This window comes from Saccoglossus kowalevskii, chromosome 6, assembly GCF_978046115.1.
Source record: "Saccoglossus kowalevskii chromosome 6, keSacKowa6.1, whole genome shotgun sequence".
Taxonomy (NCBI): domain Eukaryota; kingdom Metazoa; phylum Hemichordata; class Enteropneusta; family Harrimaniidae; genus Saccoglossus; species Saccoglossus kowalevskii.
Window position 1 is genome coordinate 31,998,083 of NC_140646.1, and position 26,640 is coordinate 32,024,722.

General features: G+C 33.5%; 2 protein-coding genes across 3 annotated transcripts in view; one reads left to right on the forward strand and one right to left on the reverse strand.

Moving 5' to 3' along the window:
• Window positions 1-24,865, reverse strand: LOC100369424 (pyruvate dehydrogenase phosphatase regulatory subunit, mitochondrial-like). 2 transcript variants are annotated; one of them, XM_085500377.1, is made up of 17 exons: window positions 24,811-24,865; window positions 23,462-23,588; window positions 20,737-20,870; window positions 19,378-19,459; window positions 18,874-19,037; window positions 17,261-17,382; window positions 16,106-16,226; window positions 15,265-15,417; window positions 14,233-14,357; window positions 11,835-12,027; window positions 7,099-7,254; window positions 4,664-4,809; window positions 3,565-3,713; window positions 2,923-3,136; window positions 2,749-2,838; window positions 2,087-2,266; window positions 1-858 (listed from the first exon to the last, which is right to left on the reverse strand). In XM_085500377.1, exons 2-17 carry the CDS (start codon window positions 23,497-23,499, stop codon window positions 508-510), a joined length of 2,418 nt encoding a protein of 805 aa, XP_085356503.1. In that variant the 5' UTR covers window positions 23,500-23,588; window positions 24,811-24,865; the 3' UTR covers window positions 1-507. The 2 variants fall into 2 exon arrangements, with proteins under 2 accessions (XP_085356503.1, XP_085356502.1); XM_085500376.1 differs by lacking the exon at window positions 24,811-24,865 and having other exon boundaries at window positions 23,462-23,841.
• The window catches only part of LOC100369280 (nuclear pore complex protein Nup93-like), a 16,175-nt gene continuing 13,856 nt past the window's right edge, over window positions 24,322-26,640 (forward strand). The window contains exons 1-2 of the mRNA XM_085500378.1: window positions 24,322-24,386; window positions 26,091-26,315. Of these exons, the coding sequence (XP_085356504.1) occupies window positions 26,137-26,315 (179 nt within the window). The 5' untranslated portion in view covers window positions 24,322-24,386; window positions 26,091-26,136. The remainder of the gene's footprint in view (window positions 24,387-26,090; window positions 26,316-26,640) is intronic.

Consider the following 26,640-nt stretch of genomic DNA (forward strand, 5'->3'; position numbering starts at 1 on the left):
TTATTTATTCACAAGGTTTTTATTTCGTTATTTTCACTGATAACAATAATCTGTTATTAAATTCATGTGAACATTTAAAATTACAGTGGAATTCATTGTTTTCCTGGCAAATTCACAAACTTGAAACTCAATAAAATTGAAAATAAATGATATTATAGGATACAGTATTGTGACGTTTTGGGGACTACTTTATTGCATGCATCAGTATACATACTTTTGCAATGGTGTTATATGTCGCCTGATCACCCAAGTGTATTGATATGTAATAAGTAGTGCCGTTGGAGCAACTGAAAATGGCGGAATAAACAAAAAGTTAAACTTAAAGTTGAAAGCTCTCTGGTTTATTTGATGTTTTGTGTGTTCCTGAGCCAACACATCACAAATATTATTATTTTCTAGTAGTCATGATAATATAGCTTGATGTGAACAAGAGCTTTTAAAACAAAATGCTACTTGTACAAGTACTACTTGCTGAAATCATATAATTAGAAAAAGTCTACTGTATGCCTATGCTAACGCTGGAGTATACAATCTTGGCTTAGCAGTGAAACGCTTCGTATTAATTTCAATTTCGTAGTGTCCATCTATTACATAGTCATTTGTAACGAGTTGACGTACACCAGTTTGTTTGTGCTTATTCGTCACCCATCCAATACATATCATTTTGTTTAGTGTGAAGCCACATCCAATTGATGTAGTCAAGCCAGTCATCTGCCCATTACGATAGATGGCCTCACCACCCCACGGCCATAGATCCTTGTCTCTATCATGATCGTCCAACAGAAACATAGCGAGGCGTCGTTTAACACCTTCATTCTTCTTCTTTGATAGTTCCGTTTTACCAATGAAATTTGAAGCCTGAAATAGTTAGAGTGATTGGAATTAGTGAATTACTTGTGCAACTTAAATACAGCATGCTCTGTATTTCTTTCAAATCATGAGAGTTCGCTTCTCATAAAATCTATATTGCATATCACTGTACATGTGGTGGTGAATGTTGCATACCGTTGATGTTATTTAATACTAGAAGGTACTTAACAAAAATAACTCGGGTAAATAGAAAACAAATTTATTTGTTGTAATGACTACTATGAATGGAAAATTTTGTTGATGTCACAGTGTTCTATTTTACATGGACTGTCTTGCATACGCTGTGAGACGATTCTGCTTGTTTGTGATAATTGCTCCACTTAGCTTTTTTTTAATTTAAACCAATTTTTTGGATCGAAAATGAATTATTTTTACCACAATCTGTAGTTTTCAAACCATATACATGAATATTTAAACATAGAAGCTCTGAACAAGCTTCACGTAGTGCATACAATGAAAAAAATTCGACATTATGTGATGTTACATGAAATGTATTTCCTATCTGTTCTGTGTTACATGGAGATACACATGTTATGCATTTGATAATATAATATAATAATAATAATAGAGTTTATTTAAAATAAAAACAATAAAAACATGTTAAGCCATAGGCTTATCTCAAACATGGTCTTCAAAATTTAGTACAAAATACAGAAATTAATAATACATTTTTAAATAAAGAAGTACAGATATAACATAACAACTCAATTTTTGACATGAACCATTTAAAATAGGTACTTTTAAAAGCTCCAATTGAGTCACTATCATGAATTGGTAGAGGTATTTTATTCCAGAATTCAGCAGCCGAGAATTGGAAGCTATCTGAATATACTTTTAATAATTTTACCAGGAGCCAAGTGTAACTTGAAACTGTCTGAATTTCTGGTATACCTAGTGCTGACTTCTCTGACCTATTTAAACATTTGTCTCATATAAGTTGGAGCAAGATCGTTTAATGATTTACAGACCATGACACAGCGCCGGTAATCAACCCTATCCATTACAGTCAGCCATTTGGAACTATGGCACAAATTACGTTTTGAAAGTTAATAGTTTGCATTTGTGGTCAATGCAAATGTCTCATGGTGCAATGCATAAAACAATGAAAACAAAGATGCATTACTATCATAATAAACAAACATCAATACTTTTTTTTTTAAAACAAATGCCCCACACCAAAAGGTAACTGGACTAAAATTGAACCATCTACACTTACCTTGAAGTCAACTTTGAACTCTCGCCCGATTTCAAAAGGTGTGTGGGTAGAATTAAAATCCTGTCCCATAAATGCAAAGAACTTTTCGATTCGGAGGTAACGTAGGGCGTAATATCCAACGTTGCGAATACCGAAGTCTTTACCAACATCCATCAATAGATCATACAGAGAGAGAGCAAACTGGAGGAGAAAAAAAAAACATAGCGATAACATTGTAGTCTTGCCAAATATTCATAGCTGCTGTCGTGGAAACAGTGTCAATCTACCACCAAAATGTGCCCAGTAATTATCTTTCACCAAATATACTATTTTTCCTCAGAGATGTCGTATATTCGCTAACCAATACACGAACTCTAAAGTTTATAATTAGAATTTAATTAACCTTTCCACCACCTGACTTCCTCGCTCAAATTATTCTGCACTTTTTTCTTGTATTCTTTTATATTTCTGGAAATGAACCCTGATTTTGGAGCCAACAAAATTTGAGTCAATTTTCAGGTTTTACTCTTTTTTTTTCTTAGTCTTCTGAAGGAACGGGACTATCGGTATTTTGTGAATTCATGATGAAAAGAGAGAAGTGATGGTGAAAAGGTTAATGAAATAAGCTCAGTATAAACTCTGATGAAATAAGTTTCAGTATAAATTGCACTGTATACACTTACCTCATTGGGTATGTATAACATCCAGCCTAGTTCACCAGAATGTGTCATAGCCAATGCCTTGATACCGCTAGCATAACCAGCAGATATCTCCTGTTGAAATAATAAAAATTTTAAATAAAAACAGAAAAGATGCAGCAACAGTTAACAGTGATACCTTGCCATTGGTCATAATACCTTGCATGTAAATGGTTTGAAATCAGTACTGTTCAACGATGTTGATGTGATTTGTTGTAATAATTCTCTCGACTTAGGTCCCATAACATTCAGTGCAGTATAACGTGATGTTGCGTCAGTTACGGTAATCGCTGCTTGCTTGTCCTCTGGTATATGTTTTGTTATCCAGGCAAAGTTACGAGTTACTTGATCAGATGGTGATATAATGAAATAACTGAAATTGAAAAACAGAATTCAGCAAAATAATTTTACACCTGTACTGATATGGTAACTAAATACTCACTAAATTATTACACAATAAAAGATTTTCATTACGAATAACAGTAATTACTCACAGGTTGCATATACACTAACTATATATTGACGTTGACTACCAAAATTTGAAAACAACGCTAAGATAACATGCTGTCTACCTTGCATAAATTAGCACACGATTCCCAGACAGATTACAATTTCTATGCTTTTCAGGTACAGTGCTGACTGATGCTTTTGTTATGGGCTGTAAATTCATCTCCGGTTCAACCCAGAACGTCACTAGTATCAACCAACTCTACAAACACATAATATTATACTGCATCTAATTAGCTAATGCAAATTTAATGCAAACTGAATTCTCAAGTACAATAAGCACCTCTAACTTACTGGTTATGAGCAAACCGTGCTACGCTGCAGTCAGTTTCATAACATCCATGCCGATTTAACATGGCAGTATGTACTACATTACCCACAGGCATGTCCATCTCATTTACGCATAAATGCTGCAGTAATTTGGTAGCTTCATTGCCTGCAGACTGGAAAGTATAAGATTATGAAGATGATACATCTGTCAATGTATTTTCACAATGATGTAACTTGGCTATAGACTGGGATATCTGCACCATACCTTATATAGGAAATGTATGTTCTAAATAAGAAATGATGATGCAGTATTTTCAATATGGCAGACTGAAGTATCCTACCGTATTAGGAAATGTGCATTCCAAATAAGGAATGATGATGCAATATTTCCAATATGGCAGACATATTTATACTACCTTATTAGGAAATGTGCATTCCAAATAAGGAATGATGAAGCAGTATTTCCAATATGGCAGACAGATGTATCGTACCTTATTAGGAAATGTGCATTCCAAATAAGGAATGATGATGCAATATTTCCAATATGGCAGACATATTTATCTTACCTTATTAGGAAAGTGCATTCCAAATAAGAAATTAATAGACATGGTTACTAGATGAAAGTTTAGGAAACTCTATTTTTAGATATGCTAATTATCGATTGAATTAACTTTGATGTTTTAATCAGAATATATATTTACTTCAGTGTTCATATTCATAGCAAATTCTGACAATGATGTATAAATTGTAAAAATTTGATAGAAAAAAAAAATTACAGAAAACTTCCATTGATGGAATTGTCTTGAATACGTAATTTTATGCAAATTACGATCATTGCATCATCGGCAGTATGCTAATTCCCTTTGTTTTAAATGTTCACGAGACACGTATCCTAACAAAAGAACGAGGAGAGTTTCCTAACCATTCTTCCAGTAACCAAGTAATAGACTAATTAAAATTTAATCACTATGTTGACAAAAATGGTCACAATTTCTGCCATAAATATTGATAAACTATGTGACATGGATGTGCAAAAAAATGGATAAGACATATTTGAAAATTAATATCTTGTGAGAATAAAGCTAGTAATACAGATTCTTTTAACTTATAAAAAGTTGATTACCTTAATTTCAAATTTAGAGAATGATGACATATCCAGGACACCAACAGCTTCTCTACAAACCTTGTACTCTGATTTCACTATTTCATACCAATTGGGTTTACAAAATGTACCTTTCTCGCTATTATTCTGCAGTAGAAAATCATCAGCTACAGATAAACAAATATCATAATATTAACATGTGAGCAGAGATAAAAGTTGAAATAAATGAATAAATTTGAATTAAAAAGGATAATCGATAGCGGTATACAGGAAATTGAGTAGATATGTCAGGACACCCTCTATGGCCAACTCACAATGTCCTCCATGGCCAACTAACATACAGAGAGGGCGCTATGCCCTGTTAAATGACATATTTTAATTCAGGGCGCTTAGGAGCTCAACCTCTAAGTATTACTCGCTTTTATAGCAGTAAAGTGTTAAGCATACATGTCTAATGGATTTGTTTTTGTTAATTTGTATTTTAACTACAAGTCATTTTACTAACTTGACTATAGCCATGATAAATTCTGGATGACACAGTTTCAACAATTCATTAGACACAAAAAAACTTTTGTATTTCTAGTATGCTAGGGAGACATGAAATTGACAAAACAAATAAGTTTGCTAAATTTTTATATGATCTAGAAACTAAACAGTCAAAATGAAGCATTAATGAACCTTTTTATCAGTTTATGCCATATACACTGGGGTGGCAGCTGGTACAAGTTACAGGAAATAAAAAACGCAACATTTAATGTGGAAAATGCTTTATACTCTTACAAAAAATAAGATCTTTGTACAAATTACAGACTAATAAAATAGCTGATTACATTTTACACTTTGCCCATGTCTACGAATTTATGTTTTTTAATTATTTAAATTACATTATTATAAAAAACAAGCCATGCATGGCACAGTCCCCGTTAGTTATCAAATTTAAGATATATAGTTTTGTTTATAGTAATATAGCTGGAATATAACCATGTCAGGAATATGATTTTTTAACATTAAAATGATTGATATTTGTATCTGATCGTCAAACAAGTACTTGTCCATATTGAGAGATATTGCTCTGGAACAGCATTCAAAATCCGCCATTTTGAATACATGTATATATATATATATATATAACATTATGTATAACGAATATATAAAATTTTAATATAATCAGTATAACGAATATATAAAATTTTAATATAATCAGTCAAAGCCATTTTGAATCTGATCTGAAAAATAAAATGACGTGCATCAGGAACCTGTAATGTCTAATGTATGTACCAAGTTTGAACGAAATCAATTCATAAATGCCAGAAATGTTTGATATTTGATGATTTTTTAGCACAAAAATGACCACCATTTGGCCATCTTGAATCAGATTGGAAACAAATTGACGTGCATATGTATAATAGCATGTATGATGTATGTGTGAAGTTTGATTGTGATTGGTCCATGCATTTCTAAGATGCAGGTCCGGACGCACACACGCACGCACGCACAGACACACAGAGGTCAAAATATAAGTCTAATAAAAGCAATTAATTACAGCTTACGAAAATACCCCTTGCCAAACGTCATGTACGATTTTAGGTCAAAGGCAGAATGTTTACCAACATATGATGGAAAGAAAGTATACTGTGAGGTGTACAACCATATGTGTATGGCAGAAATTCTTGTACCAGTACATATACGTATACATGTATATATATAGTCTAGATGTGGGATGTGGGAGTCGATTATTCCAAAACAAAAGTGCTCAATACAAAGTATATGTAGAGCGGATAAATACAGTAATAGAGGAATTAATACACAACTACATGAATATTGAAACTCGACAGCACTGTTTCGTAAGGTACAAGTACCTCATTCATCAGGAACTTTATGTTTAATAATTCACTGCACCAACGAGCATACATTATAAACTTTGCAAATTAACATATTAATTAAAAATAAAAAACACACAGGTTTAAGTGTTACATAATAAGGCTTTTGATCTGTGTCGGCATGATGATACGAGTTCATTTCTTTTATTTAGTGTGGAGTGGTGAGGTCTAAAAATTATGATAAATTTTCCCTTAACTGTTAAATACAGTTAAAAACAGAATTATTCATACCCCTACTGAAATTTCAATGTTTTGTGTTTTTCTGGAAAACAACAGGTGGATACAGAATATTTTGGCCGTAGTTGGATATCTTTACTTGAAAGGTAAAAATTCTGAATGAGTTTTGTACAACCTCATTTGCATAACAAAAAAGCATATTACTTTATTTGTATTCTGACTCACTCAAAATTATTCATACCCTTTGTTAAAGCATGGCATTTGGCCATATGCACCTGATATGCAAATGCTTCAGACAATCTGCATGTTGTTTTGTTCACATGTAAAGTTGTGTAGGCCAGTCTGAATAATTTCCAAGGTGGTAAGTGAGTTCTGGAATGCCATATATCATAAACCTACCATACTCTTCAGTTATGAACCAGTTAGCTCTTTCAAATCCCAGTTTTTCTCCAAATACCGCATTATATTCTTGAAGTCTTGGATACAGTGGAGAACATCGTAACTTTCTTCCATACTGGTATTCCTGATATGGGTACCTTATCTGATAATGCATACCTGAAAAAATAAAGTATTCTTCTCAATTGGTTTCTGTAACATGTTTTTATTAAGTACAGAGAATTCCATAAAGGCATGAATGTTTTGTTATGGAATTTTATAAAATATTTATAAAAAATGCTTCATTCAAAACCAAAGAATACAGAAACAAACCATTTGGTAATGTCCATTACTCATGAGAGCATGTATTTCTGGGTTTTTCTCAATAATTCGTTGTTTACTGTTGTAATAAGTATAACTGATTTTAACCGTTATTTGAAATGTATAAACCATTTACGAATATTATATTTAAAATACAGTCATGCCTTCATGAAATTGACTGTAATTGTGAACAAATTTGAGAATAGTAGTAATGTAGTAATAGAGTAATGACGAATGAAATCTAACACTATCTAGCTACACATACACATACCACAAATATGGAAAATAGAAAACAGTATAAATGATAAGGACAAAGAACTAAACAGGTGTATCGATCTAGAGACAAATTTTCATTAAATTTTGGGAGCCATTGATTATCCCATAAATTTCTACATTTCACTGCGGTCATAGGAAGTCACTATAAATGCCTTTGAATTCATGAAAATTTCAATGGTGATAAAGTTTATAGTATTAAAGTATGGTCTACACCAATCAGACTGGATACCATAACAATACAACAAATATTTCAATACGGTAGTACCATGTTCTAGTCTACCAGACATGAGAGTGATGATCTTATTGGAGGTGGAGATACCATATGTATATTGCAAGGCATCTGAGGAGGCAGAAGCCATGAATGTCAACTTGCGAATAGTTATGACAACTACCGTACTTCCCCGAGCATAAGCCCCTGCCCGAGTATAAACCCACCCCTATGTTTTTAGACATTCAACGAGTTGAAGGCATCCCCGAGTATAGGTCCAGGGTGTTTTTACCGGGCATCGATTACATTTATTAAAATATGCACGTAAAAGTTGTATTTCATTACATAGAAGTCGTGATTGGTATGGTAGTTTGGTTCCTGCTTTTACAAGAAAACTCGCATTAATTTCAGAGCGCATGGCGGACGAATGTACGGAACATGGTTCGCATCTTTTCTATTCTGTTATTTACTCAGGATGAACACTGATGTTGCAATACTAAAGTAATCCATATTTATTTTGAGTGGTAGTTTTCAAATCGTGAAAATGTGATCATCAAGTCATGAAACTGGTCATAGAACATCGTTTTACTTTTCCGAATAATCATGTCAATTGATACTATTGTGAACGAGCAAACCATTCTTCGACATGACTTGTTGGTGACTGTGAAAAGTTTAAATACTTCCTCCAACCTCAGTTTACCTTTCAATCAAAGAAAGCTTAGAAAGAACTCCCATGTGCTGAGAGTATTGGAGACACATTAAACATAATTTGAAATTACTTAGCTGAAAACTAATTATGCAAATCAGAAAATTAACATGAACAGATTTGATTGTAAAACTAATGAGGTCTGCGCAATGTAACAAAAACTCTATGTACCAAGTTTAATTGAAATGTGATTAGAACCAAAAAATTATGAATTATTATGCTAATTAGGGAAATAATATGAACAGAGTTTTACCCCAAACTAATTAGGTTTGTACATTGTTCTAGAGCATCTTTGTACTAAGTTTCATTAAAATGGAAATTAGTACTTTAGATATCAGTGTGAAAGCTTAAAATTGGTTAATTATGCAAATTGGGTAATTATTATGTACAGATTTTAACCCACAATTATCCAGGTCTGTCTATTGTCCTACAGCATCCATGTATAAACATTCATTGATATGTGATGATTAGTACCTGAGATATCAGTGTGAAAGTTGGAAATTGGTTAATTATGCAAATTAGGTGATTAATATGCACAAATATTTACCAAAAACTAATTGGGTCTCTGCATAATTCTAGATTCATTGAAATGTGATGATTAGTACTTTAGATGTCAGTAGAAAAGCTGAAAATTAATTATGCAAATTAGGTAATTAATATGCACAATTATTTACCCTGAAACTAATCAGGTCTCTGCATAGTCCTAAAGGATCTATGTACCAAGTTTCATTGAAATGCGATGATTAGTACTTGAGATACCCGTTGAAAAGCTGAAAATTAACTAATTATGCAAATTAGGTGATTAATATGCACAAATATTTATCCGAAACAATCAATCTCTGCATAGTCCTTGAGTATGTAAGTACCAAGTTTCATTGAAATGTAATGCTCACTACTTATATCAAAAGCTGAAAATTAATTAATTATGCGAATTAGGTAATTATATGTTCTGATATTACCATAAAAACTATCAGGTCTGTGCAGTGTCATATGACATCTATGTACCAAGTTTCATTGAAATGTGATGATTAGTTACTCGAGATATCAGTGGAAAAACCGAAAATTGACTAATAATTATGCAAATTAGGTAATTAGTATCCACGGATTATTACCAAAAACTAATCAAAACCTAGCATTAGTTCAGAGCATCTATGTACCAAGTTTCATCAAAATCCAATGAGTGGTTGTTTAGATATCAGTGGAACAGTCATGGAACCACTAAAAAATAGCTAATTATCATACAAATTAGGTAATTAATATGCACGGATTTTTACCAAAAACTAATCAAATCTGCGCATATGTTCAGAGCATCTATGTACCAAGTTTCATCAAAATCCAATGAGTGGTTCTTTAGATATCAGTGGAACAGTCATACAACAGCTAAAAATTAGCTAATTATCATGCAAATTAGGTAATTAACGAGCATGGATTTTTACCGAAACCTAATCAAATCTGCGCATTGGCCCAGAGCATCTATGCACCAAGTTTCATCAAAAACCGATGTATGGTTCTTGAGATAGCAGTGGAACAGTCGGACACACATACACACATACACACACACACACGCACACACACACACACACACATACAGACACACTAACTGCAAAGACTCCCATTTTGTGCTTCGCACATGGGAGTCAAAAATGGAGAATCAACAGCTTTTAGGGGGAAAAATCACTGTTTTTTTGTTGAAATCAGTGTTGACATTTTAACATCGTGGTAATTCACTTCCACATTACGTTGAAAAATCCCTTTAACATGACATGGCGTGACCTGTTAGGTCAAGGGAAGTTGTTTCAGGTCAAATCATGATGAAAAACATCATGGCAGAAATTGCGTATGATAGAAACATTCCCCAACAAAGATAATGATAAAGATCTTGCTTTCAACTGTTTTCCCCCCGTAAATTCAGACGATATGTAAACTGTATTGCAATAAACTGTGTGTATTTTTATGAACATGTTTGTTTCTTCATTGTAAAAAGTGTTGTGGAAATCAATGACGACTCGTTTCGCATTTTTTTCCTCCAAAAGACGTAGTATTTTCCCCCAGAGACCGGCACTGTGAACAAAAAATGTAATTTGGATAACTTTTCGTGGGTCTGAAGATGGTTACAATTTTAAACCCCCAACAAAATATCTTTTATGACGTGATCCTTGACTATAAGCCCACCACCCTAATTTTTCCTAATTTGACATTTTCAGACACAGTACAAGTACAGTAGTTTCTCAAATGTTATAGAATCAACCTTGTTTACTGTCCAGAAATCAAAACTGGTAAAACTTGAAAAACATAGCACCCATCAAAACTCAAATACTTTGACATTATCGTACTCGACCGCGTTAGCGCCCATGCCCGGGCAAGCGCCCATCCCCCACTTTTGCGCAATTTTTATATTTGGGGTCACATTCGGCAAAGCGCCCACCCCTTCAAAATGCAACTAATTTAAAACTTGGTCTTGCGTAACGATTCTTGGTAATCGTTTTTATATGATACAGAGATATCGACCGCTGTGAACATGTTGTGAATGCGTAGAACACGGTAACCGTGCGTAAACTACACTTTGACAATGACCTGTTTATACAAGTAAAATGCGGTAAATATTTCATGCCATATTCAGTTTATCTCTCAAAAATGGCTAGTTACTAGTTTTTTGGAAAAACCATGTCGTTTATTCGCTGAAATCGATTCCAACAGATCGTACTTCGACAGCGATAACTCACTTCCGCATTGCGTTATCGGAAAGTCTTCGGGAATTTCCGAAGAATTGCGTCAGTACAACACAGCATTCTGATTGGTAAATAACCAACTTGACCCATTAGGTAAAAGGACGCTGCTGCAGGTCAAATGCAAATGCATCATGGCGGAAAGTGATTTTCATCGAGAGTTTGCGTACGATCCAACACCTTCGTCAGTGGAGATAATATGACAATTTTGACTTTGACTGTGTTCCAACAGACTCAAATGTTTTTAATTTCGTAAATTCTGGTGGTACGTAATTAATATTGTAATAAAATGTGCATATTTTTTGTGATCGTTTCTTCATTGTGAAAATCAATGACCACTCAACTAATATCGTAATTTGATTTTCCCTCAAAGACGTAATCTGTCACTTGATGAATCAAATTTTTCATTTGCACTCTTTTTCGAGGGGGGTGCTCGGGTAAGCGCCCACCCCTAAAAAATCGTGATTTTCTGAGTTGAGGCCACTGGGCGCTAACGCGGTCGAGTACGGTAACATGGTCTTACCCAGCACTTCTTTCACTCTGTCTCTTAGATATGCTTTGTTATTTTGGTGTTGACAAAACCTTCTGATGTCTACAGGCCACATGTTCATTGGTTGTTCACCATTAACAATCCAATCAGCCAACAGCTTACCAGCTCCACCGCTGCCAGCGATACCAGATGAGTTCATACCGGCCAAAACATAATAGTTTTTGACCTGAAAGTAAACATAAGACAGTAAAAGAAAAATACATACTGGTCAATATAGTAATCTTCCTATTTATAGCAAATTAAAATAGCCGTTGAAAACATAATGGCCATTAGTCAGCCATTTTAAATCAAATCTGGAAAAAAAATGATGTTCATCAAGTACCCATTATGTTTAATAGACATACCAAGTTTGAATGAAATATATCCATGCATGACTGAGATCCACTTCTGGAATGGCAGAAATGCTTGATTTTAAAGAATTTTTTGCACAAAAATGGCTGTCATTCGGCCATCTTGATTGGATCATAAAACAAAAGCATGTGCTTATATGTATGATATAATGTGAGATGTGTGTTTGAAATTTGAATGAAATCAGCCCAGGCATGTCTAAGATACAGGTGCAAATAGATGGCAGCATGCATGCATGGATGAACAGAGGTGATTATGTTAATTCTTTCATTCAGACAAAAATATTTATTTTTTTATATTTGTTCTTTTTAAACTTTGAGCTGTTTTTTTAAATTTACCTAAGGTGGATTTTTGTATATATCTTTTACTCTATCAAATCATCTACTGGAGGGTCTATGATCAAATACTCCAATAAATGACATACAACACTTCAAACACAATATTTATATATCAAGATGTTTTTATCTCAACTTTTGACCAAGGCAAATCTTATCAGATTGAATTGCAGGAACTTAAAAATGTTATCACAAATAAATAATAAGATCACAAACTACATTACCAGTAGGTCATGTGCATGAACTTTTGAACTTCACGCACCAAATTGTCGCATGACGTATTTATTGGAAAATTATGTACAATTGCGAAGTTATAGTTTCATGGTAAGATAAAAATAGAATTCTTTTGGGTGTTACATTCCTGTAATTCTATAAAATTTCTATAAAATTGCATTTTTATCGCTTTTTAAACCTAAAATTTTGAAATAACTCAGGACGACAAAAAGTAACGCATCAGTCAATATACATCTTTTTCATTTTATTTCACCTGCCTATACTTCAAGATATGACACAATATCTTAGCCATAGGAACCAAGGGTAAATTGCCGCCATTCACCAAAACACAACCTTCATTTTCTTAAAAAATTGGGTGGTGATCTTCATCTATTCTTTATGTTATTATCCTTATCCAGGAGCACAATTAATTTTTATGAATTTCTTCAAATCAGCTAAATGTTAGCTTAAAGGGGCTGGCGGTCTTCAAAACTCAACAGGAGTGTGTACATTGTCAACTTCACATTATTTTAAAACGCTGAATATTTTTTCACAGCAACATGTGGAATAATTTTATTAGTAATGTTGTTGAAATTCACCTGTTAATATTTTACTTGGTCAATTGTTTTTTACAAAACAATTTCAATCGCCAAAAACAGATCAGGAGATAGATTGTAGCAATTTAAATTAGCACTTTGGGAGCAACAGTTTGCTTTATTTTAAAGCGAGAGGGTCGTCACCTGCACACACGCAGGAATTGAGTCGCAAGCTACGATAACAACACACGCTAAAAACGCGAAGACTCATTGGTAGACGCTTGTTTGTAAACAATGACTATGACTATGGCCATCTGACGCATGCGCAGGTGACGACACCCCCGTCCAGGCATGCCTGAGAAACAGTCGACAACATGTTCAACAGTTATTATTTTGTTGTTGATCATAAGAATAGCTGCTAGTCAGAAAATAATAGAAGACAATATTTAACCCAACATGCCTCATCTTTATATCAAATTAAAATAAAATCTGTGAAAGAGAAATAGGTAGAGCACATAACAAATTGGCCACCAGTTGTCCATTTTGAATAAACTTGCACAACGTGTATAAGTGGTTGACAAGTTTGAGTTTACTGTAAAATAATTTGTTTTAGCTTAATTAATTTTGCTTGAAAAACATTTTGGGTATTTTGTATGGAATTTATTTTCACTGATTTTTGACTGTAAAATTGAATGTAAAATATAAGAAAAAAAGTATGTTCACTTGATTTTATTTTCACTGAATCATTCCTTCAGCGAAAATAGCGAAAATTATTTCGAAGCGAACATAAAGTATTTTACAGTATTAGGTGAAAATGACAAACAATTGGGTAAATTTGAAATAAAAACAAGAAGAATAAATCAAATGTGAATGTGCACACCATATACACATAGCCCGTGTGGGGAGCGAAGAGGGATACATTTGTTGAATTCTACTTACATTGGGTGCTTCACCCATAATATATTTCAGATCAGGAGTGAAGCTTTCAGCACCGTTGAATAATTGCCTGACCTCAGCTTTCTCTAGCATTGGTACACAACCTAACATCCCATCCAACAGCACCTCTGCATTACAAGATAAACTTTCATCAATGTAACAAATACAAATGTCATACACCTGGTTCATACGTGTTATCTGGTTCCTTACTGGTGTCACCATGATAATAATTAACTCACTGATTTCCAACCTTTTCTGTTTACTTTTTGAAGACCATAAAGAAAACATAGAGTAACAATTACAACTTTGCCTTTGTTGTAACCACAAGAACGACAGAGACAACAATGACGACATTTGCCTCGCATATGCCTTTTCTTTATTCACATGACAAGGCGAAAAACAAAATTTGTTTCATCAAATACATAAGCTATTAATGATTGATTTAAGGTAGAGATGCAGTTTATTTTGCAAATTTTAATGACAAATTTCACTTTTTTTTATTTGTTATGGCATTGCACGAACATCTGCATTCTGTGAAAATTTGAAATTAAAATCATTAGTGGAACTCTGTTAAATCCAATGGTGATGTAAATTAGCATATATTTTTACTTAACTATAAAATATGCAAAATAGCAATTATCTTCTTTTTAGTGCACATCCCAGAACTTAAAAAAAAAGCTTCTAGACGCTCTGACCTTTTGAAATTTTCACAAATGATTGACAATGTGTTTATCTTCAAAACGCCATCGGGGCATTGTTTTTGGTTGAACAGTGTTACAACAATCGTACACACAACTAACCTGGGTGTTAATTTATGCATAAACTTGAATTAGTGAAATTTGAGCTGCTGCCCAGCAAAATTGACAACTGGTAGACAGTTTTCAAGACGACACTTTCTTCATAGTAAACAGATGTACCCGTAAACCAATTTTGACAGGAAACAGAAGCATGGTTTAGAAGCTAATTTTTTTAAAATCACTTTTGACCAACAAAATACATTTTTTGGCATAAAAAAAATAATAATAGAGAACTTACGAAAGTGATCCCAGTCCTCGGGTAGCATTTGAAATTCATAGGGCTTTGGAATTCCTTTGTAAAATGCTGGTTTAGCCAGTGGTTCAAATCCGCCAGCTAAAAGACCACCAGACCATTCACGTATATAGATAGAACTGTCCAAATCACGTATTGCTGTAAAAAACATGTATTTATTGTTTTTTACAAGAGTGTAGTATCACAGACCTGGACGAGAAGTATTAGCAAGGATTTATAAAATTAGTGTTTTTCCACCGAACACAAATTTTTGATATGATTTTAGATATAGACAGACTTGTTCACCATAGTAAAGGTAAATGACTCCAAAATTGTTAACTTTCTTAGATGTTTTACCCATTTTTTTTGTATGAAAAGTAGTTTGGTAACCATATTTGTTTAGCATAAAATAAAACCACCTTGTACAATTAAAAATAAAATAAACCTGTTTTATTCAGTATCCTGAATGCCAATGAGACGTGTTGTAGAATATAATCACACTGAAATAGTAGAATAATAGTAGCATATACAAATACAAAAACTGATATGGCTAGGTATGTATTTCTGGCAAGCGTTACTAATAGAGCAAATACAGTGTAGTTGCATATGGTTATATACTGTGAAAAAATTTATTTTCACTGGAATTAATTTTTGCTGAAAAGACTTTTGAGGTATTTTGCATGAAATTTATTTTCACTGATTTTTGGTTAGCTGAATGTAAAATATAAGAAAAAAGATATATTCGCTGGATTTTATTTTCACTAAATCACTCCTTCAGCGAAAATAGCAAAACTTAATTCCAAGCGAAAATAAAGTATTTGACAGTATCGGTACATAAAGTACTCACTTGGCAAATCAGCAACATTGATATCTGATCTGATTGGTTTTGTAACAAGATAATAATGTTCGCATGCATGCAGAGGAACTTTTACTACAGGGTCACTTCTCAGACCAATATCTCGAGCCCACTACAAATAGGATGCAATGTACCTCAAAAGTTATTACGAGGATAGCGCAATGCATAAATGAAGGCAGTGCAGTGATTGTATTGACCAACACATAGAAAGAGTTTACGATATTCTCTACCATCTTTGGAAAATGCAGTAGAGCTTAAATCTTTATAACAGTGGTGATTTTTGTCAGTATTCATCATGCCCTCTTATCCCAGCAACTTTAATTATTGGAGTTAATTAATAATTTGAAACAACAAACAAACAATAGTGTACTTCAATAGTGCAATTTTGAAATCGACACATTTTTCAATGCAACTTTTTTTACATTTTTACTTATTTTTCGGTAATTTCTTTATTAATTTTGGATCAAATGAACATAATTTCCTATTGGTTACAAAAAACTGAAAGATCAAAAAAAACAAGCCATGCATGGCAAAGTCCCCATTAGTTATCAAATTTAAGACATAGTTTTGTCTGATGCTTGATTATGATGATTTATTAACATTAAAATGATTGACATTCAGTAATCTTGTATCTAATTGCCAAATGAGTCCTAGACCATATTGAGAGGTATTGCTCTGGAACAATATTAATTAAAATCAAGTGGCTGCCAGACAGCCATTTTGAACCTGATCTGAAAAACAAAATCCCATAATTTCTAATGTATGTACAAAGTTTGAACAAAAGCCATCCATAAACGACCAAGATCCAGTTCCGGAAAGCCAGAAATGGTTGATTTTTAATGATTTTTTCACACTAAAATGGCCACCATTCAGCCATTTTGAATCGGATCGTCAAACCAATTAATCTGTATATCTATGACATGATGTATAATGAATATCTAAAATTTGAGCATAATCAGTCAAAGCATGTCAGTCAGAGATATGGCACTAGGAGGACCACATTCATTAAAACAAAATGGCAACCAGACGGCATCCGAAAGGGGATTAATAATGAAGTTTAAATTTGTGATTGGTAACTAAAGTCGGCTTTAAGGTTTAAACACTCAATTAATTAATGATAATTCTAAAAATCTTAAAAATACTCACCATACCACCACAGTTAATGAAATATTCACATTGTATTTTGCCTTGATTTGTTACCACGGAATAAACATGACCATTTATTGTTTCTATTGAAGTTACTTCTACTTTTTCATGTAATTTCACACCTGTAGAAAGCAAAGCAAAAAGTATCCAGGAACATTCTAAAGCTTACCAGTAATTGACAACATTATACTTTGTTACAAACATACATTTAAAAACACTTGCTTTTATTCTTTTTCCTTGCAGCAGCAGCACAACCTCAACTGCAGTAATAGTCGTATTTAAAGCTCACTTCATTACACCAGTCTATAACCATTGATTCATCACAACACTGCTTCAGTCTAAATTGCATCAGTTTAGTCATTGACTCATGGCATCTTATCAGTCTACAGTCATTGATTCATTTGACATTGCACCAGCCTGTAACCATTGGTTCATTAAAACACTGCTTCAGTCTAAATTGCATCTGTTTAGTCATTGACTCATTATGGCATCTTACCAATCTAGTCATTGATTCATTATGGCATCCTATCAGTCTGTAGTCACTGACTCATGCAATCACATTAGTCTATAGTCACTGACTTATCATGGCATTACATCAGTCCACAGTCATTGACTCATTATGACATCTTACCAGTCTGCAGTCACTGACTCCTTGTAACATTGCATTAGTCTAAAGCCATTGCTTCATTATGGCATCCCATCAATCTATATTCATTACTCATGCCATCACAAGTCAATAGTCATTGACTCATTATGGCATCGCACCTGACTAGTCAATGACTTGATTGTCATGGCATTGTATTAGCCTAAAGTCATTGACTCATTATGGAATCATGTCAATCTAATCATTAACTAATCACATCAGTCTATAGCCATCGACTTATTATGACATTGCATCAGCCTAGTCATTGACTCATTATGGAACCACACCAGTCTACAGTCATTGGCTCATTATGGCATTGTGTCATTCTACAGTCATTGACTCATTATAGTCATGTCAATCTAGTCATTAACTCATCACATCAGTCTACAGACATCGACTCATTATGACATTGCATCAGCCTAGTCATTGACTCATGTCATTGTACCAGTTTATACTTTTATTATCATATCCACATGTTAATCTCACCCATGATTTGAATCATTTTCACTTCATAACAATTTTAAATTGGACCCCTGATTCAACCTTTTATGAACCCATTCTTTGATACTCATCCACATCATGAAATCTTGAATTGACTTCGTCCATTTCATGAATCCTTACTTTGACACTCACAGACTTGATCCGATCAGTTTCTATGTTAGTAACCCTGGATTTGAAACTTGTCCATTTCATGAACCCTTGGTCATGAACCCTTGATTTGAACCTTGGTCATAAAACCTTTATTTGAACCTTGGCCATGAACCTTTGAACCCATGTCAACCTTCTGAACTCTTGCTTTTACCCAGTTCTACTTCATGTACCATTGATTTGACCCATACCAAATTCATGAACTCTTAATTTTACCTAGATTTGACCTTACCTCCAAAGAAGATACATAACAAATCATCTTCAATTGTTGATTATATAGTACTTTCATATTAACTCTTGATTTGACCTATGCACCACCCACCTCTATTTATTGCACCTCTAATAAGAGATTGAGTGACATCAGAAGGATTAGCAGTAGCATCACCAGGAATCCAAAGACCACCTGCTAAATTTTCAGTTTTTATCAATGGATGTCGTTCTTTAATCTCATCCGGGCTGATCTCATGAGTTTCAATACCATAGGCTCTGTAACATGTAAAATATAACATTTTCACAGAATCACAATAGAAAATTACATACTATATTAACCTTTTCACCACCATACTTTCATATGTCTTACTTTTCCTATTTGAAAGTCTGAAAGAAACACTGAAGTAGTTTCATATAGTTTGACTAATCATTTCAAAATGACCGCCGGAGTATATAAGGTTTAATGCCACAGGGAAATTATGGTAGTGTTTCTTTAGAAACTAAGACATTTATAGAATTTTTTGTTCAAAAAATATCAAAAAACCTTTTTATATTTTCTGCACTCTCATTAGCTGTTTCAATCCTTACATAATAAAAAAAATTACATTCCACGTACCGAGCATTTACGGCAGCCCTTCTCAGGTAAATGAGTCTGTCTTTGGTCTGTGCTAAACTTATTGCACCACATTGCTTATATCCTGGGTCAAATAAAAAAAAAAACAAGCTGGTTATTGAAATATGCATGGTCAAAGTTCAAGGGTCAAGATTTGAAAATGGGCTCTAAATAAACATAGTCACGGTATAGACCATGTAGTCTTGGAATGGCCCAAATTTCTTCGAAACGAGAGATCTCGCTGTGAAAAAATATATGATTCCTACTTATTATCATTAAAATGACCAGCGACAAATTAAAAAAAAATCAGAAGAACTAACTAAGGATAGATAATCATGGCCCTGACAAAATATGTGATAAGTATTATTAATTTTTCAAAGCACATTTATCAAATTTTAACAATTCAGTTGAGACTGTAGACTTTCTGTTTTCATGCAATAAGCATGTATAGACATTTGAAAAGTTGAAAAGATAGTTAAACTAAATATAAACATTTAAAATTTTTCAAAAATGATTTTTCATCATTTTTCACCTTAATATTTGTTAATATTTTTTTTCAAAATGTAAAATGTACAAATCTTTCAATGGAAGTTCTGTATGTCAATCTGATTTTTTTAATAATTTTTTATTTAAATTAATTTAAAAATATTAATTTTATCCTAATATATTGCTTGTTTACTGGGAGTTTTTTGAAGACGCAACATGAATGAATAAAACAAATATTTTTTACTAATATTGTTGTTTGAAACTCCGAACAGTAGACAAAATCGGTTTATCATACATCATAAATTAAAAATGTTGCAGGTTGCAGGACACACAGCAATATTCTTCAGATGAAAGTACATGTGAAGTGATGCAATCAATCAATTCTAATCTATAAACCAATGTACTAAGGGACGACGTCAAAAGATCGATGTCGGATAAAAAACTTAATTCCTTTAGTTTTTTCAAAACCCCCCTACCCCCCACTGAAACTTAATTGATAAATATTGGTCATGGCGTCAGACCACATTCACCATTAAATACAAATTGATAATCGGACAGCAGTATTGCATAGCAGTTGGTTGTCGGGTGGGTGTAAAAAGATTTTACAAATGCACCTCATTTGACGCACAGATTTACACTCGAACCAAACCATTTTCTCGTCTTGGATGTGTTTTTTTTTTCCTTTTCGGTTATTTCTGTCCATGATTGGATAGAAAAAAACGAACTACAAATACTCCAAGATTTTTTTGACTTCATTAAAAAATAAAATTGTTTTTGTAGGATGGAAACTTTTTGAGGTCAAAACCCCCCACCCCCAAACTAAAGGAAATAAGTTTTTTATCCGACATCGATCTTTTGACGTTGTCCCCAACATACCTGTTGCAATACCAGTTTCTTCTTCCAATTTGGAGTACAGCTCAGAGCTGATAGAGGAACACTCAGTTTCTACTGCAGTCGCTCGCATTCTTCCAACAAGTCCTGCTGCATGCCACGTTGTACCGCACGTTAGACTAGAAGAAAGATTTCAGAACATTTTTTACTGTATATTTCTTTTGTACATTGCATTTTACAGACGTACAACTGGCCATTGAACTGTTTTTTCTCCATTACTTTCACTGTCATATTGTTATGGACATCAAAACAGGGACATTGCCAGCTAAGCAGCTGACTGATTTGCATTGAACATCTAATGATTGTTACGTAATTTCAATTCATTTCATCCAATCATATAAATTGCTGAATGACAAATGATCAAACTTATCCCCAAGAATTAAATAAAATATATGTACTGACAAATTTCAGGACATAGTTACTGGCCCGGTGCATGACATATTGCTAGTAAACAGAGAGAAATTTAGACAAATAGACCAGCAATTCAACAAATTTGATCAAATCACACAAAATAACACAACATATGAATATAGAAAACTTTCAACTGAAGAATTAGCAATATATTTATAGCTCAATTCTTGAAAAACATATGACATGCACCTGTGACCCAATATGCATGATTCTGATACAAAGTATGAATGAAATCACCTGTTTCATCGTCAAGAAAATGTTTCGGATACATTTAAGGCTTTGATTATAGTATTTTTTAGATAAATTAATATATTTAAATCACAACACATCCTATTATTACCTATTACTTATATATGAGTACTGTATATACTCATGTGCAAACTTTCACATAAATCAACCACTTTATTAGTGAGCAAATTGCATAGAAATGAAAAGAAAGAAGCGTTCTAATGATCAAAATGTCTTTATCACTGTCTTTGTGAAGTCTCTTCCTTGAAACACAGTTGATAATGATCTGTACGATGAGATATTAACTACTAGTATTTTCCAGGCTTATTAGTGTTCCCACAATGATATAATATAAATAACTACCATGGTAGTTTATTTGGTTGTTGCCATGGCAATTATAATTGTTATCATCTTGTTACAAATTTCAAAGGTCAACCTATGAACCCTACATACTAATTATCAAAGCAATCAAGCAGGTAGTTTTCAAGAAGTTGAATATAGCTTTTTCTATCTAAAAAGACAAAAATATAAACTAAAAATAGAGAATTGAAGATATCACCACAAAATGGACAAATGTGACAGATGTCCAACCATGGTACCTACATACCAAGTATCAAAGCAATTGGGCCAGTAGTTTTCAAGAAGAAGTTGAAAATATCATTTTTTACTCAAAAAAAACAAAAATATTCACCAAAAAAATTAAAAATATCGTAATTAAATGAGCAAATCTATCTAACAAATGGTACCTACACAGCAAATATCAAAATGTCCGTCAACCATACTAGTATGTGATCAAATAATAGAGAAAATCAACAACAATATTTATTAGACACATAAAATCCATAGGAAAGGATAAAAAGGGTCTTACAAAAAGAAATTTAAAAAACTATAAACTAAAAAAAAAAAAAGTTCTATTCTTATATTAAAATATAAAACAAATCAAAAACAAATATGAATAAAAAAAATACAGAATATAGAATGATCACTAATTGTAACCTAATACACTGATAGTTGTTGCTGTTTTGTTTCATAACTGTTTATTAAGAAGACAGCTAAGGCTGACCAGTGATAGTGTATGGTTTCCCATAATTAATATGAATTTATTCTGACTGTTTTCTTTATCAAAATTTGGAACTTTATTTTGTGCACTCAGAAATAATTTGTTCCTATGATGACTGTAAGCTGGACATTTCATTACAAAATGTTGCTCATGCATATACATTGTATAAGTAATCATACATGATCTATGTATTGTGTTTGAAAGTGTCTGGGCAAAGTGTACATTTTATACATAGTGTTTTGGGTATTGTCATAGACCCTCTAAAAGTCACTGTGATGGCGCTTCTTTGTTGACAGTGTGACATCACGCGGATGTGCTACAGCCGATAAGTAACTAAGTAAAACTAAATAGACAGTAATCCATTCCAAGATACATCGTACATCCAATCCTCAAGCTTCTTTTGATCTTTGCCAGTAATTTCCTATCCCTCTTTTAGAGGGTCTATAGTCTTGTATAGCAACTTGTTTCTATTGCTATTCTATGATTACCGGTACTTGATATCGACTACTAGTATTTACAAGTGTAATGTATTGTTCCATGCTCCATGAAATGATCACTACACTGCCATCTCGCACACCCTGCAGTCTTATGTAGAATTGATTCTACATGTACCTTTGAAATTATTGACTGATAAGCTCATCAGAAAATACCTACAATTGTTTGATTTCATCCATATTAATTTTAGTTTGTAATTTTTTATAAGTTTGTATCACAAGCAGGCCTGCAATGAAATCAGAAAACTGAAAACAAGGCCAAATATCATGTCCAATGTCTTACAAGCAAGCACACACCATTTGACAAAGCCAACTAGTGATAAAAATGCAGCCAAATCTTATTTTAAAAAATACAATCTTTCACATGTTTTAACACACAATAAAATGAATGAATATAAACAAATTATAAAATAATTTTAAAAAATTATAGTGAAAAACAAATAGATACATGAAATTTAAAAAAAATACATTCCTGACAATTAAAATATGTATTTTTAAGGTCTATGGGTCAACTAACCTGCCTTGCTCTAGCAACACAATATCTTTCCATCCCATCTTTGACAGATGATATGCAACAGAGCATCCCGCGATACCACCACCGCAAATCACAACTCTTGAGGTAGATGGTAGGTGAGCAGTCTCCCCTGGATAAGAACAAAAAGATGCGCCGTTTGCGATCACTCTGTCAGTGTGTCTCAAGACACCCGTCGCGAAGTGTTTTCTCGTGGTCAACTGCAGCAGCGACGCTGATCGACAGCACCACACTGAATTCATGGTGCTTCTGCTATCTGATTTTTTTCAAGTTATCATAGCAAAAACAACGACAAGGTTGCAGACGACACAATCACAATATATCATTGAACCACAGTGCGCATAAGTTCAGAGTTGGGATCATAATATGGTCCATCAGTTCAAAAGGACCCCTAACATAATGGAAATAATAAAGGTCAGGCAACTCGATAAAAATAAATATGGAAGTCCCTGTTATAAAAGTAAATGCTGCCCTGGATTATACAGTCCGTTGAATAAAGGCGCTAAGCAGCTCCATTGTTGAATTAAAAGTGAATATTCAGTGATTGGTTTATAAACTACAACGACATCGACACATTTTTTAGACTTAATGTTTTTAGTGCGAACTCTGACCCGGCTTTTAAATTAGCATTCAATTCATATTGTAATTAATAATTCGCCTTATTTCGTCGTTCGATTGGGCAAAATGATATAGAACTCTGCCTTTACCTTCATATTATGTTATATGTTAACGTAGAATATGAATATTTGGTTTATTCTATGAATACTGTAAGAAAGAAAAATCGTTGAATTGAAGATTTACCGATTGGCGAATCCAACTGTATAGTTATTGACGAATATCAATTTAACTCAATTTTGTGGCGGCCATTTCACGTGTTGTGGTTTTAGATCCTTGTCATCGAAAGTCTTAGGTGAGATATTCTGAATTCTTAAAAATAATCTTCAGGTCATGACTACTAACAAACTACATTAATTCATATCCTACATAATAATATTGTCTTCGGTTATATATATATACATAAGCCTAAAAGCTACTAGACGTAAAAGAAACTCATCCTTTTCCGGGTAACCATTCATTAGACACAACGGCCTTCAGTACAGGCAAACCACAGGGAGCCCAGGAACTATGATCAACTGTACGCACTCCCTATGAGCGGGGGGGGGGGGGGTTATCGGCTAGTATCTAGTGTAAGAAATAGACAAGGGATGAAGGTTCCAGTCAGCTCACATTTTTTAAACTCGAAAAAATAGACGAAAAAAATGAAAAATAAAATCTAAAAAAAATACCAGGTTGAAGAATATTAGTTGCTCCTTCGAATTTCGCCAAAGCCTTACCTACATTTTACCCATATCTGCAGAAAAAATCAAGAAAACTACACAAATTGGCTCCATTTAGGAATTCCTAACGGTTAGTCCGACCGCACGACACCGTTGGAGGCGTGGCCTGTTCAGCATTTGTCAACAACCAATCACAAGACTGGTTACGAACCAGTTGAGCAAGGCTAACCGAGTCGTGACCTCGATGTGGTTCGTAACCATCTTGTGATTGGTTGTTGACAAATGCTGAACAGGCCACGCCTCCAACTGTGCTGTGCGTTCGGGCAAACCGTTAGGAATTCCTAAATGGAGTAAATTTGTGTAGTTTTCTTGATTTATTCTGCAGATATCGGTAAAATGTAGGTAGGGCTTTGGCGAAATTTGAAGAAGCAACTAATATTCTTCAACCTGGTATTTTTTTTATATTTAATTTTTCATTCTTTTCGTCTGTTTTTTCGAGTTTAAAAAATGTGAGCTGGCTGGAGCCTTCATCCCTTGTCTATTTCTTACACTAGATACCAGCCGATACCCCCCCCCCCCCCGCTCCCCCGCTCATAGAGGACTGCGTATTACAGTTGATTATAGTTCCTGGGCTCCTCCCTGTGGGCAAACTGGTTTTATCGTTTTTCATGGTGATCACAATATTCAGTGGGTGGTGTTATGCTTATAATACAAAGTAGGAATGCAACTTTAACTGTATTAGCACAGTTGATTGTAGCATAAATACGACATTTATCAAACCTTATCTGCCCATAGCCTAGGTGTATATTAATTAAAGATGCCCATACGAGTTTTTGTAGGTTTCTGTTTCTGTTTTTTTTTTTTTACGTTATCATACTTTGATATTTTTAATCACTTATATATTTATTGCTGTAAACCAATAGAACATTTGTAATTCTAAGGATGCAATAAAGTTATTATTATTATTATTATTATTATTATTATTATTATTATTATTAGACACATAATGGTCCTATTTTTAATTTGTTGTTTTTTTAAATAAAAAATATGCTGAATTTTTATGCCAATCCACTGATGGCTCAGCAACACCATATATAATTCTAAAATATCTACCTAGCAAGATTTAAAAATAACGAAAATGTGAAAATATCAACCAATTCAAAGCAAAATCGACAGAAAATGACTGCCATACAACAATTTTAATCTATTTTAAAAACCTCAGCTGTGAACAGTTTTTCCGGTGATTTATCCAGGTTGCTCACATTTAGGAAGATGAAAATGAATGAGTAAAGTTTTTGTAAGTAAAGTTTGATTCCAATGTTTTATTTAATTCACAGAATTGTATATTTCTTGCTGACCAGTGTTTTGAGAGTATAATTCAAAATGATGGATAGTGGGTTCGGTGATTTGCTGCATCAAGCCGAGCAGCTCACCGTTGATATGGACAATGGTGGCGAATTACCCCGAGTTGAACGGAATATACATCAGATTATAGAAGCAGGTGAAAGGTTATGGACTCGAACCGCCAAAACTGGAATACAGGATACAGCTGACGTCAAGGCGTAAGTTGGTCATTAAAGGATACTTAAAGGGTGGTGGTCATCTCGACTCATGGGCTACATACAGTATGAAATATACTATAAAATACATTGTTTACGCACAATTTTAATACATGCTGCTCTACAACGCTGGCTGTTCATCGACCTTATGTCAGTTTCTACTTTTACAAACTGCCCCCCCCCCTCCCACTCTAAATCTCATTGTAAAATACCATTATCCATATTTGTTCAATTGCATTACATGATTGTAATACATTACTATTTCATAGAGTGTAAGTGACTTTATTGCATTCAGTCAGCTCTTTAAATTATGGAACCATTCTAGCAT

Bases quoted from the DNA above. Each gene is read 5' to 3' on its own strand.
- LOC100369424 (XM_085500376.1), bottom strand. From the start codon at position 23,718: ATGAATTCAGTGTGGTGCTGTCGATCAGCGTCGCTGCTGCAGTTGACC. The intron at 19,460-20,736 runs GTATGTTGGGGA...TATTTGACCCAG, and splicing joins AGAAACTGGTATTGCAACAG to GATATAAGCAATGTGGTGCA. The intron at 2,267-2,748 runs GTAAGTGTATAC...TTTCTCCTCCAG, and splicing joins TGTTATACATACCCAATGAG to TTTGCTCTCTCTCTGTATGA.